This window comes from Carassius auratus, chromosome 27 (assembly GCF_003368295.1).
Source record: "Carassius auratus strain Wakin chromosome 27, ASM336829v1, whole genome shotgun sequence".
In the NCBI taxonomy this organism is placed as follows: Eukaryota; Metazoa; Chordata; class Actinopteri; order Cypriniformes; family Cyprinidae; genus Carassius; species Carassius auratus.
Window position 1 is genome coordinate 6,971,683 of NC_039269.1, and position 14,298 is coordinate 6,985,980.

The 14,298-nt window shown below is 30.6% G+C and overlaps 1 protein-coding gene across 2 annotated transcripts; it reads right to left on the reverse strand.

Moving 5' to 3' along the window:
- Positions 1-427: 427 nt before the first annotated feature.
- Positions 428-12,239, reverse strand: LOC113045264 (lipoprotein lipase). Of its 2 annotated transcripts, XR_003275968.1 has the most exons (11): positions 12,017-12,239; positions 11,184-11,359; positions 10,888-11,067; positions 9,449-9,557; positions 9,125-9,358; positions 7,299-7,541; positions 7,097-7,217; positions 6,174-6,350; positions 5,213-5,320; positions 4,907-5,126; positions 428-921 (listed from the first exon to the last, which is right to left on the reverse strand). XR_003275968.1 is itself a non-coding variant. In XM_026205510.1 (10 exons), exons 1-10 carry the CDS (start codon positions 12,102-12,104, stop codon positions 4,973-4,975), a joined length of 1,590 nt encoding a protein of 529 aa, XP_026061295.1. In that variant the 5' UTR covers positions 12,105-12,239; the 3' UTR covers positions 4,708-4,972. The 2 variants fall into 2 exon arrangements, 1 of the variants encoding a protein (XP_026061295.1); XM_026205510.1 differs by lacking the exon at positions 428-921 and having other exon boundaries at positions 4,708-5,126.
- Positions 12,240-14,298: the final 2,059 nt, after the last annotated feature.

Consider the following 14,298-nt stretch of genomic DNA (forward strand, 5'->3'; position numbering starts at 1 on the left):
TTTACCTCAAGTGTGCAAAAAGTGATAACTTGATCCAACACTTCAGGCTACACATTTTTATTTTACCAGTATGTGTGTTCCCTGGGAATCGAACCCACAACCTTTTATTCTTCTACCGAAATGCTTTACCACTGAGCCACTTATTTTATGAAGCATTATTTAGTAGCATTTACTATACAAGAAATGAAAACATAACTATAAATACAAAAATCAAGATAAATATAGTATATATATAAATAACTGCAAATATATAATATAAATAAAACAAGAAAATGTTATAAGAAAATATATATTTTTAAAAAACAAGATTGAATGAAATTTTCAATTTAGTAATTCTGTTTCTTCAACTTAAACATATTTCCGTTATTTGGCATTTCTATAATTTTGTTCAGTTTAAGATTTAATCTAATATTTATATTTCATTTTAGCTTTATTTCAATTAACAAGTGTGGAGTGTGAGGCTGTTGTTGTCTGTATGTTCTGCATGCTGTTGTTCATAGTGAGACGTCAGATCTTTATTTCTGACTGAGACAGGACTTCGCAGACACAGTTTAACCTTGACATGCAGATGAGACGTTTACTGTGTGAAAGGGTTACGAGGAGCAGACACATCAAAATGTGAAATCGCTTGACTGACCGTTGTGAAAACTAAAGTGAACTGCCAACGAAAGTCACAACTGGTGAAATCTCTGCTGAGCAAAACCCAGCAATGGTCCTCAGAATCACAATCTTCTCCAGATGCCAATAAGCTGTATCTTTAAGCGTGTACAGGTCAGACATTCACACCCCTTCATTTGACCAATCACTAACAGACAGAGACAGAGACATCCATCATCCATCTGAGCAACAAACATAGTTCAGAGCATCTCTTTGTCTGCTTTTTAACCTCTTCACTGCTTTCCAGACTGATGCAGCTCGCTTCTGAAACACAGACAGACAAATCACTGAACAAACATGAATCCAATATTCATGTTCTTTATTCAAAATATTATTTTATTAATTATTATATTATATTATATTATATTATATTATATTATATTATATTATATTATATTTGTCATTAAAATTTAATATTTAATATGAATTGAATAGAATTGGACAATTTATACCCACATTTAATGTGTGATCTTTGAGACATTTTACACTCATGTAAAAAAAAAAAAAAAAAATCCAGGTCTTTAAATGATTTATATTAAAATATTAAAAATAAATATTTAAAAGTATTCAAAACTATTTCAAATATTTACATTCTAAAACAATATTTTATCATATCAATATTTTAATTCAGTTCACAATTTACTTATTTCATTTTTTTTTTTACCATATATTTTATATAAAATTAAAAATATATTTATTTATGCATTGTGATCCATGATGGATGACAGAGTTGGATTCAACAGAATTGAAGCAAAGTTTGTGTTGATTTTAAATATATTTTCATGTATTTCAAATATAATCAGTAAAAAATATTGATTAAAAACAGGTAATCAAATTATACTTAACTTAATGATTTCACATGCTAATATACTAGTATAATAAGAAATATTCGGATAAAGGTAAACACATGAAGATTGCTGTAGGCTTGAACAAATAACCTCCTGGAATACATGAATTATTAATGAATAAAGTGGAGATAAATGTGAAGATGGAAAACTCTTGTTTAGTTGCTCTGTGTATTTCTGTGCAGGAAGGAAGTCCTGGGCTTTCTGGAAAGGTCCTGCTGATGATTTATGAGTCGTGGACTTAAGCTGCATCTTGTGAAAGGTCTTTGCTCTATAATTAGACACATATTTGAAATATCATCTTGCGTTAGTGAACTTTCTTGCGCATGTTTTGTGAAAGTGTGCCGGTCACAGTCACCTGACACGAGCTCGAGTTACACACGGCTCTTGAACTGCTGCAGGTTTATTAACCCTGTAAAGCCTGACATATACATGCATGCGTGTGTGTTTTATGTTTTGCATCATATTTGATCCATCAGGGCCCGTATTCACAAAACATTTCAACAACTAAAAGTTCTCCTAAATAGCAGTAAAAAGAGTTTTCTCTTAAAGCCTATTCATAAAGCTGCTGAGACCAACTTAACTAAGAAATAGAGAGAAGTCTTTGAGCTCAGAGTAAGGGGGCGGGGTTTACTTTGATGATGTCAGCATGCTTATTAACTATGCACAAAGTGATTGGCTAGTATATTCGCAGTCAGAGATTTATTCATAGACATATTGTAGAGCGCAATAAAGGTTTAAAAACAAAAATAAAGATTGCATCGTTCAAATAAAATTGTTTAAATGCAGGCTGAGTGTGACTAATTAAACAATATCTATGTTCGGTTAATTTTCAGCCTCTTACATGTGTGCTTGTGTGCTCACAATTAGCAGATATGCACATAAACAGCCTTTTAATTAACAGAATATCATAGCAGATATGAGACAATAAATAAACAGCTCTTACTTCTTACCCAAATGGTTAATGAAAACAAGAATATAATCACAGGAACAATTGGAGTTGGGATAACCTCCAAAACCAAAATTATTGGTTTAATTAATACCATTATTTTTACGATTTTCTCCTTAAATCTGCGAGTTATGAGCTGTATGATTTTTATGAATATGGCTTTTGTCCCAAACAAGTCCCAAACTGAGCCAAAATATCCAATTTGGTGCAGATGCTGATATTCTTATGGATGAAAGGTGATTGAATTCTGAAGCTCGTGATGTATAAATGAATGTGATTTTATAGCACGGTAATGCAATGCAATCCAATGATGATTGAGAGATCTCATTTCACATTTGATCATGATTTCATGGGAAATCAAGTGAAGCAAAGCTGCTCAAATCCAGAAAGTGTTCATCTGGAAATATCATTAGTTATTCGCTTCATAAAATCAGTAAAGAAGGCATGGAGTAGATCATGTGTGACAGTAAACAAAATAAAAAAAAGCTGAATGACTTCTGGCAAAAGCTGACAGCTGACAGTTTAAATCTGTTCCATGAAATGAGCAAAATATTCATGTTTCTTTCAGGTATTTCTCAATGTAAAGATCTGAGCCCAGTAGTCACTGTTGAGATGTTTTTCTGGAGACAGTTGAGAGAAATGATTCCCGCGCCGGTGCATTAGTAAAAGCTGCTGTATTTGATGTCTGGTGTATATTTCCATCGCTGAACAGTATGTGTGTTCAGATATGATTGCTGTGTGTTACCTTCAATGCTTATTTTAGCCCTCTGTGTTCAAACACACACACACACACACACACACACATGATCTTCTAAGAAAACAGGAACTAAAATAAACCTTTCCATGATGTCCAAATGCATGTGCCAAGTATTAAACATGCCGATGATCGAAATGAACTCAAATGCAGATATATCTGTCCATCAGATGAGTTTAGTGAGAAAATAGGGGAAAGTTCACAATGAATGCAGTGTGTGTGTGTGTGTGTGTGTGTGTGTGTGTGTGTCTATTTAACAATATTATTGGGATAAATTTGTACCAAGAAGTTCTAAAAACCTCCTTTTGGACACATCCTTCCTTTCTTTTACGAACAATATTTAAAATAAAAGCAAATAAAGGTTTTTGTGTGTGTCTACAAAACTTTTTTTTTATTATTGTATAATGAATTTGATGTGCTGGTTATTGAGAATGATTATATCTAGTTCTAAAATGATTATTAAATGATAATAATGAGCTACAAATTTAATCGGATACATTTGCATGTGATTATAATAAACAAACCCTTCTTCCGTCATACAGCAGGAATACACAAGATGCTTTCAGCAAGTCAAGTCAAAATATTGAATTACTGTATGTGTAAGTATGGATGATGACAGATTCACATCGCCAGGCATTTCAATTCAATTTGTGCATGATGACAATATCATAACATTTTCTTTGAAAGCTTGTGAGTAATGTCCAGGTTAAAAAACATAATAATTATACTGTCTGGACTCTTCAAACTGACTGTACATGCACTGAAAACATAAAAGAAAAATATACAGTACACTTGAAGCATTCACTTGAACAAAAATAATTAATTGCATTGATTTGTTGATGTGAAAATATATTAATCTGCAAATTTTACATGTTTTGACTGGAATGTTGAATTCTATTGTCTTTATTTTGTTTCGTCAAACTGAGGTAGCTGTAGTTAAGTTTCAGATCACAGTTAATATTGTTAATCTAAGCCACTATAATCATGTACACATGCTTTGTATTTTAGTCATTTTAATCTTGATTAGTTTATGTTATAAAAAAAAGAAAAAATCTATTCTGAACTATAAATATAACCAAATCCATCAAGTTGGAATAAAATTATTATTATTATTATTATTATTATTATTATTATTATTATTATTATTTTTACACACATTAATTCTACATGGGAAAAATTAAATTTTATGTATGTTTAAGTGTATCAAATTTCATCCCAAAATCAAAAGAAAGAAATAAGAAATTATTTTATTTTTTAAAAAATTTTATTTTATATATATATATATATATATATATATATATATATATATATATATATATATATATATATATTTGTGGGGATTTTTTAAAATAAGTAATAATAAATAAAATAAAATTTTTTAAAAGAAAGTATTTCAGTAATTTTCAAAATAGAGATAAAATAATGACAATTAAGCATAAAAGTTATTCTAAAAAATCCAATTGTTACCAAAAAATTTAAATAAAATAAGTCTTAAGCTCCTTAAAAATCCCCATGTTAAAAAAAAAAAAAAAAGAACTTCAGTGGCTTCAGTGCAACATATAATTCATTATTTCTTTCTTTTGATTTTGGGATGAAACTCTGAATGCATTACACTCACGAATATTTGGTGTTTTATACAAGGTTTTCTCTATATGCATATAGTTTTTGTTCTTTTCTTTTGATTTTGGATGCAAATGTTACCTGCAAGTCACATCGAATGAAATCTGTTCAGATGCAGTACATCTGGTGCAGATGGCATTAATAAAATCACAAAGTGTTTGTAGCGTTGATCTGCGCGGTGGCTTCTGTCATGATCTCTGTCGCTTCATCATGAAGTAACTCCGGTTCTTTACTCATGTCTGCGGTTGCTTCGTTGATGCTCTGTTTGAAGAAGCTCCCGAGATGTTTCAGTCTGTGCTGCCTGAGAGTCCAGAAGCAGACAGAGAGAGTTTTGTTTATGAACTATATGAATACAGTATATATGAGTGAGAGGGAAGCGGTCTTCACCTCTGCTGTCTCCTGCTCTGCGGCGTCTCGCTCGACTTCACAAACACAACAGCGTCTCCACCTTGAACCAGTGAACCAAACGCTCCTTCTCTGGGTCTGAATATTAGCCTTCAAAGAAAAGAAAATGCTCATTTTACATGTTAGTGTTATTTTCACTATACATTGAGCAGTTTTTAACAGTGCAACTTTTTCATGTTTTTAAAAGAAGCCTCTTCTGCTCACCGAGGCAGCATTTATTTGATTAAAAATACTGTTAAATCAGTAATTCTGTGAAATATAACCATTTATTCATAAATGGTGGTAATAATACAAAATAGTTAAACCCTATAAATCAGGTAATTCACTTCAAACACATTAAATAAAATATGAAACGTTTTCTGTTATGGCTCATTTCAACTTAATGATATGCAACATAAATACTCTACTATGAGTAAGATTTCTTAATGTTTTTTATAGTCTCTTCTGCTCACCAAGGCTACATTTCTTTGTTTAAAAATGCACTAAAATCAGTTAAATTGTGAAATATTATTACAATTTAAAATAGCTGTTTTCTAAGTGACTATATATTAAGGTGTAATTTATTTCTGTGATGCTCCGCTGTATTTTCAGCATCATTCCTCCAGTCTCCAGTGTCACATGATCTTCAGAAATCATGAAAATATGCTGCTCAAGAAACATTTCTATATATTATCAATGTTGAAAACACTTGTGCCACCCATTATTTTTGCGAAACTGTGATCAATTAAATTTTTTAGGATTCACAGATGAATAGAAAGTTCAAAAGAACAGCATTTATTCAAAATAGAAATCATTAGCATAATACTGTGATCCTCACTGACACTTTTGATCATTTTATGCATCCTCGCTTAATAAACGGATCCCAAACTGTATATATGCATCTATGCAGTCCTGACTTTAATTCACTAATAGCAGCTTGGCTCTGTGATCTGAAACGACTCACTTGGACTGTGTTTCTCCAGATTTGACCCTGATTTTGCGGATGGTGAACTGATTGGTGCTGAAGAAGCCGTAGAGATACGAATCTTTCTCCCAGTGTAAGCTCAGCATCAGCAGCTCGCCGATGTCTCTGTCAGACGTCAGCAGGAACGAGACGGTGCTGTTGGTGCTCACGCTGGGCCTGCGTCAGAAACATAAGACACGTTTAATGATCTACCGTCCCTCATGTAAGTTTCTTTAAAACTCCTGTGGTATTTTGTATCTAATAACATTCAGAAATGTTGAAGTGTGATGCTAGTCTTTCTATGGCAACTGAATTGGAAAAATACTTTTTTCTTGAGCAGAAAATGAGTATAAGATTTCTGAAGGATCACGTGACACTGAAGACTGGAGAAATGATGCTGAAAATACAGCGGTGCATCACAGGAATAAATTACATTTTACTATATATTCATATAGAAAATAGCTGTTTAAAATAGTAAAAATATTTCACAGTTTTACTGTATTTTTAATCAAATAAATGCAGCCTTGAGTCTTGTTTAAAAAACATTTGAAAATTATCAACCTCGAATTTGGAACCAAACTTGCTGCTTTGTTTTTCATGCAGGTTTAGAGTAAAACACGTTTTGGAAAATGTATATTTCATATAAAAAAAAAAAAAAATGGTGCATTTTAACAATAATGAACTTATACTTCTAGTAACTTTTTTATTCCATGCACATTTTCCCTTCAGCTATAATCTACCAAGTGTCTTTCTTCAAACTTATGCCTGCCATAAGCATTCCAGTTTTACAGCAGTTTAAATTAGAAATGTAATTTTCAGGTCTACGCTCAAAGAGTGGTTCATAACTATTCCATAAATATAATTTAGTCCTTAAAAAACTGAAAATCTTCAATAAAATCCAGGGTTGAAAAAAGGGGGCTCACACAGTGACAGCGATGTCGTCCTTCTCATCGGTCGTCCCGAACAGAGACACTTTCATCGGCTGCTCCAGCAAAGTCATGTTTTTGTCGCTGAACAGATGCAGTTTGATCTGATAATGAAACACTGTGAGAGAACGAGAGGGATGCATATGAAAACTCACAAATGTAGATTTGTGATGCATTTCTTGGATGGTTTCTGGCTCACCCTTAAACGGCATCATGTCGCGGGTCTTGAGGAACATCTTTGCGCTCCTGGCGCTGCGGATCTTGTTGACGGCGTAGCCCAGTTTGTTGCAGCGGTTCTTGCGGCAGCTCAGACACAGGCCCTTGTTGAAGGCGTCTCTGGAGCTGCAGCGATACGCCCAGCTCTGGTACGCCCGGTTCACCAGCGAGTCGATGAACAGGTGAATGGAGCGCTCGTGAGAGCATTTGACGATCTGATCCATGTCTGACAGAGGTCAAAGGTCGCCGGTGTTAAGAGACAAAAACACAAGCTGAAGGTTTATGACTTACTGTCTGACCTAGGAATCCTCATCAGTAATTGAAACAATACTGAAACATTAATATTAGATGAACTTAAAACAAAACATGCATATGTTGCTTGAAATAAGGTAAAGTTGAAATACTAAAATTACTCAAGCGGAAATTAATATTAACAACATTTAAAACAAATACTAATTTAAATGACAAAAGCACATAACAAAATTGCATTTAATTGTGAACTATAAGGATTAAAAATCATTTTTGGTCATTTAAATAAAGCTGAAATAAATATTATGTGAAAAAAATGTAAATGCATATTTGAAATGTTGCCTTGGAAACTAAGTGAAATAAATTAAAGACGAAGTGATAAAATTACTAACAATGAAACTATTTAAAATTAAAGCCAAACAAATATATAAAGTAATGATATTAATAAAAGAACAGCACAATGTAGCATTTTACTAACATCATTGTTATTGTTGACTAAAATATTATTTAAAAAAATTATAATTGAAATAAAGATGAAATAGAGTATACTCTTTCATAACTTGCTCTTAGTTATTTATTTTTCATTGGCTCAAGTAAAAAATATTTTTAAATTGGATGAATGAAACACTTTTTTTCATTGTTAAATAATAATAATAAATAATTAAAAATATACGTATTATATATATATATATATATATATATATATATATATATATATATATATATATATATATGAATTACATTAAAACAAAAATAAAATAAAAATAAATAAAATAAAAAGCTAAATAATTTTTTTTTTTAAAACTAATTAAAATAAAATTGTATCTATCAATAGATAAAATAAATGAAACTATTATAAAATTAAAGCAAAACAAATATATAAAGTAATGATATTAATAAAAATAGCAAAAGCACAGTTTATTTGAATAGATGTAGCATTTTACTAACATCATTGTTATTGTTAACTAAAATTATATATAATTTTTTTTTAATTTAAATAAAGATGAAATAGAGTATACTCTTTCATAACTTGCTCTTAGGGCAAGTTAATTATTTTTCATTGGCTCAAGTAAAAAATATTTTTGAATTTTTTTCATTGTTAAATAATAATAATAATAATAATAATAATAATAATAATAATTATATATATATATATATATATATATACATTTTTATTTAGCTTTAATTTTTATTTTTATTTTATTTTTGTTTTAATGTAATACTTTTGCAACTTATACATACATACATATATATATATATATATATATATATATATATATATATATATATATATATATGTATGTATAAGTTGCAAAAGTATTACATTAAAACAAAAATAAAATAAAAATAAAAATTAAAGCTAAATAAAAAATTTTAAAAAAACAAATAAAAATTACATAATAAATAAATAGATTAAAAATAATAACTAAATAAGTACTAAAATCATTAGATCAAATAACTGAAACTGAAATAAATTAACAAATATAAAAATATAAATAAATTCTAAATATGACTCAATACTATATCAGTGTAGGAGTAGGATGCAGTAATGGGTCGTACTGTAAATGCCGTAGGTGGCGATGAGCTTCATGGTGTTCTGGATGCTGCAGCCCGGCTGGAAGGTGCCTCCGTTGGGGTAAATGTCCACGTGACCCACGGGTCTCTGGATGCCGATGCTGAGGTCCGGCGAGCCTCTGGTGTTTGTGTGCAGGACGTCTACAAAAGAGGCATCATCAGGTGACAGACGCCTCAGACTCTCAGCGTTCTCAAAGCTGGGGCCCGCGGGGTCCAGACCTGAAGAGACGGAGAACACGGCATTTTAACGCTTTCGGTGTGACTCTACGAAGGAAGACTATAACAAACATCTAATGAAGGTCTTCACACCTGTGATTCTGTTGACTTTGTTGTTGGTGAGGTTTCCTGCGACGCCGGCCACATGTGCGCCGAGACTGTAGCCTAACAGATGCACTTTCTCCAGAGGATAGTCCATCTCCTTCACAACAACACCAATAAACATCACTCAACAAATCTGAGACAGCCTGCAACAACATTTAACAACCGCTTTATATTTCACTCCAAAAAAAATAAGAAATTAGACTATTAATATCTTCTGTATTGCTGATAATTTAGGTGGATCAGTGTTATTTTAGTATTATTTATATACTTAAATACTTTATTAGTGCTGTCAACCGATTAATCGCATCCATTATAAAAGTTTTTGTTTACATTGTATAAGTATATGCACTGTATATGTAATGCACACACACATACAGTATATATTTAGAAAATATTTACACATTTTTACATTTATATATTCATATTATTATATATACGTTTTATGTTATATATAAAAATATTTAAAATATAAAGATAACATATTGTTCTTAAATATACAGACGTATGTGTCTGTATTTACATATACATAATAAATATACACAGTATATTATGTAAACAAAAACTTTTTTTGAATGCGATTATTTGTTTGACAGCACTATACTTTATATACTTAAAGTATTTATTTACAATTTGAATGACATTTTCTATTTTAAGTTTTACATTTTTTTTTTTATATATATTTTGTGGTGCCTTTGTCATTATTATTATTATTTATTTATTTTTTTATTTTATTTTTTTTAGTTCAGTTTTAGTTTTAGTTTACTTCCAGGTATAATTTTATTTATTTAATTCTAAAATATATATTTCATTTCACCTGATCTCAATTAATGTTTTTTAATAATTTAAGTTTAAGTCATTGTTTTATGCACTTTTTCCATTTGTTTTAGTTATAGATTGTATTTAAATAATGTAAATAATTGTTAAATAATGTAAATAAATAATACTTTTTTAGTTGTATTCTCTTCCCATTTGTAATTTTAGGGCTTCAATTCTTTTCCTTATTTCAGCTTATTTTAGTTTTCACATTTAGTTCCATGTAATATTTATATTTTATTTCATTGTTTTTTGTTTTTATTTCATTTGTGATATTGGTTAACAATAATAACACTGGGATTAATTTCCATAATAATTTCACCTTGCTAAATTTATTAATTAATTTATTTATTTAATTACTTCATTATCAACAATTAATTATTTTATATTTATTTATTTATTTATTATAATTTTTTTGCTCACTATTTGAAGAAGCTATAGAGATACAAACCATTGTCTATACCTTTTATTTATTTATTTTATTTTTTATTTTTTGACTTGGGCATGTTTTTTGTCACAGTAGTGATGTGGGGTAACATTCGGTTGACTGTCATTACAAAAATGCTCCAGCAATAAAATGAACAATGCTACGATGTGTTTCTCTGCACACATACCTCCAGCCAGTTGACAAACCTGGCCACGTCTGCCCCCACCAGCCCGGTGTTTTCTGCTGATTTGGGGTAGTGCTTGTTGGCCCGATCCAGCCAGTCCACAACAATAACATTGGCTCTGGGTTCACGTTCAAACAGAGCCGACACCAGCTTAAAGACCCAGCTCTCAAACAAACCCGCCACCTACAGGAGACACCACCTTTATTTATTATATACAGTAAGACAGCAACAGTTACATAAACACATGCAGCTCATATACTGTTTGAAAGCAGACAAACTGCATGCATGTGTGAACTCACCGACCATCCGTGGATAATGAGGAAGGTTTGGGAATCATTTTTAAAGTTGCAGTCAGAAATAGAGTCCCGTTGTCCTGGGACGAGATAGCAAAGATCCTCGTCAGGGAACTCTGGGTTTCTGATGGAGAACTTGGACCTGATGTCCCTGTAGTCCACCGTCAGCTCAGAGGAATTACCTGAAACAAACACCAATCACTTCAGCATCTGTAGTTTATTCTGGCCTGTATCGTAGTCATTTCATATCTGAAATCCTGAGGAATAAGGGCTCTCCACAAGATATTTCCTCATGCTCTTTCCTCACCACTGCTGTCTTTGGCATGTAAACTATTATCTCTGTTTAGCTGCTTTGAAACAATGCATATTGGGAAAATGAAATTAAACTGCACTTGCTGATCCAGAGTCAGTGTATGTGCAATTAAGTGGATCATATAAAAAAGCAACTACACTGATCCTGGACCTGTGCTTTAGTCAATTCCACATTGTTAATATAAATACAGTTGATTGCAATGCATTCTTATTGCAAAATAAACAGATATAGATAGACACATATTTACATTTTAAATATTGAGTTATTGAGTCATGTTAATAATAACATATTATTTCAATTTTATTTTAATTAACAAAATATTTGTACATAATTGTAATGTTAAATTTATATATATATATATATATATATATATATATATATATATATTTTTTTTTTTATTATTATTATTTTTATTTTTTTTATGTATATTACAAATAAGCAAATGTAAAACGACTGTAAAATGAAGATTAAACAGAAACACATTTTTATAGTATCATCTACATCATTTTGATGGTCAAAAACTTACTAGCAAACACTTCAGTAGAGTTGGAGATTGGGTCGCTCGCAATAAGAGAAAATCCGATAAGCAGCAGCCAGAAACTTTCTGTTCCCATAGTACAGAATAAAGAAATTATTATTAATAATTGCAGAGTACAATATAAATAAATATTTGTAAGCTAATAATCTCGGTATAACGAGCTAACGGAAGCTCCGTGTGTTATTTATCCGTGAACCTGCTGCTGCTCGAAGTCTTTATACCGAACAATGCGTGTTTTTCGTGCTCTTCAGCGATTGGTTGAAAGTGCGCGGGGGGCGTGGTTATCGTGCTCAAACTGTGCCACTTCAGCAAATCAAAAGAGCGAGATTTACATTCATACAACTGTCAATCACACGCTTAACGTAAACAACTGCATATGCATGAATGAGTTGCTTTAGCCTTTGTGCTCGCGTGAAGATTGAAACATTGTTATGCTAAACGCTAAAACAGCTTTACAGAAGCTTCTAGATTCACTCAGTAAACGTGTGATAAACTTAGATTGGATATTGTACACGTATATCATGGTGATTTATTATAAAAAAAAAAATATTTTTTTAAAGATGTCTTCATCTCTCTCTCTCTCTCTCTCTCTCTCTCTCTCTCTCTCTATATATATATATATTACACAGATGTCTTATTTTAAGTCATTTATATTAATTAATTCATTCATTTTTGTCTATTTTTGGTTGAAATTATTATAGCCTTTATGTATTTATATATTTATTTATATTCTTTTAATGCTAAGTAAAAAAAAAACATAGTCAAGTTCATGTATTTGTTATTTTCATTTTGAATTTGAATAATTTTTTTTTACATTTTCAATTTAAATATATATATTTCATTCTTTTTTAAAGTCTGATTACATTATTTGCATTTATCTGTGCAAGCTTTTATTTATTTATATTTATTTCATTTGAGATTTCTTTCATAATTTCTTAAAGAGACTCAAAACACTTTGTTGTACAGTCTTTCTCTCAAATTCGTTCTCTTTCTGACAGTCTCATGTTTGCATCTGTCTACATGAATCTGATAGACTGTATCAGCAGAATATCTAACCTTCATTAAAAGAGTTTTCATAAATGTTTAAATCAATGTTCCAGAGTTTTGCTAAACAGGAACACTGTGCATAAATTTCAGCATTGCATCGAGCTTCAGTTCAGAGCAAGAATTTCTGAAAAACTTAGAATCATCTGGTGTTGTATTAATAAAATCATGCTTTGGACATGTATAAAGCCTTGAAGTATGAGGAAAACCCCAATAAATCAAATAACTAGCTACTACTCTTTTTCAGATTAATATAATCTGACTCTCTTGATGTACTATAGCGCCCCCTGTTGATAAATTTGTGAGAGTCGTGTGTTATTCCAGATCTTTCCACTAGAGGGCAGCTATCCATCATCAATGACAAATCATTACTGAAAAGACTTTGACTTTTGACCTCTGCTCTGAACTATAGGAAATTGTCATCTATACATGAAAATTGGCTGTAAGGTTTACATTTAAATTTAAATTTTAACTTTACATTCTGACAGGTGAGGCTTTTGATGATGGTCTTTCTCCAGACTGGGGAAACCTAACAGCTGGGTCTTAAAATACATTTACATTTAGCCATTTAAGGGTTTTGTTTTTATCCAAAGCGACTTATAAATGAGGACAATGGAGGCAATCAAAACCAACAGAAGAGCAATGATATGCAAGTGTTATAACAGGTCTCAGTTAGCTCAACACAGTACACATAGCAAGTTTTATTTTTATTTTTAATTATATAGTAAAAAGAAAACTGATAGAATAGAAAAGGAATTTGTTAGAGGCCTTTTTGCTTTTTGCTAATTGTATAATAAAGACAAAGAAAACAAATACAAAAAGAATAGCGTTGATGAATGAGAATGAAAGAAAACTGAACTTTATACATTTTATCAAGCCTTTTTAATTATCTGCATTATTAGTTATTACCCATTATCAGTTTAAATGAAAAAAAAAAGTTTTATGACAGCAACATTTCTTTTTTCATTTAGTTTAACTGTGTGTAAAAAAATTATTAAATAAACTGAAACTAAAAACTAATTACAATGACAAAAACACAACAAAATGACTGAAATGTAACATTAATGTAAACATTACTGTAATGTCAAATTAAAATGTAAATATAAAAATACAACTTTAAATATTAATTAAAACTACAAGAGTATATCAATGATATTAAAACAACACTGGTCATTATGTGTAGTTATTTATAAAAAATATTTGCATATTGCATTTTGCTCATATCA

Excerpts from the sequence above, each read along its gene's own strand:
- LOC113045264 (XM_026205510.1), bottom strand. The coding sequence starts at position 12,104 with ATGGGAACAGAAAGTTTCTGGCTGCTGCTTATCGGATTTTCTCTTATT. Across the intron at positions 9,558-10,887 it reads GGTTTGTCAACTGGCTGGAG|GAGATGGACTATCCTCTGGA; the intron begins GTATGTGTGCAG and ends GTTGTTGTGAAG. Across the intron at positions 5,127-5,212 it reads CAGAGCAGGAGACAGCAGAG|GCAGCACAGACTGAAACATC; the intron begins GTGAAGACCGCT and ends CTGGACTCTCAG.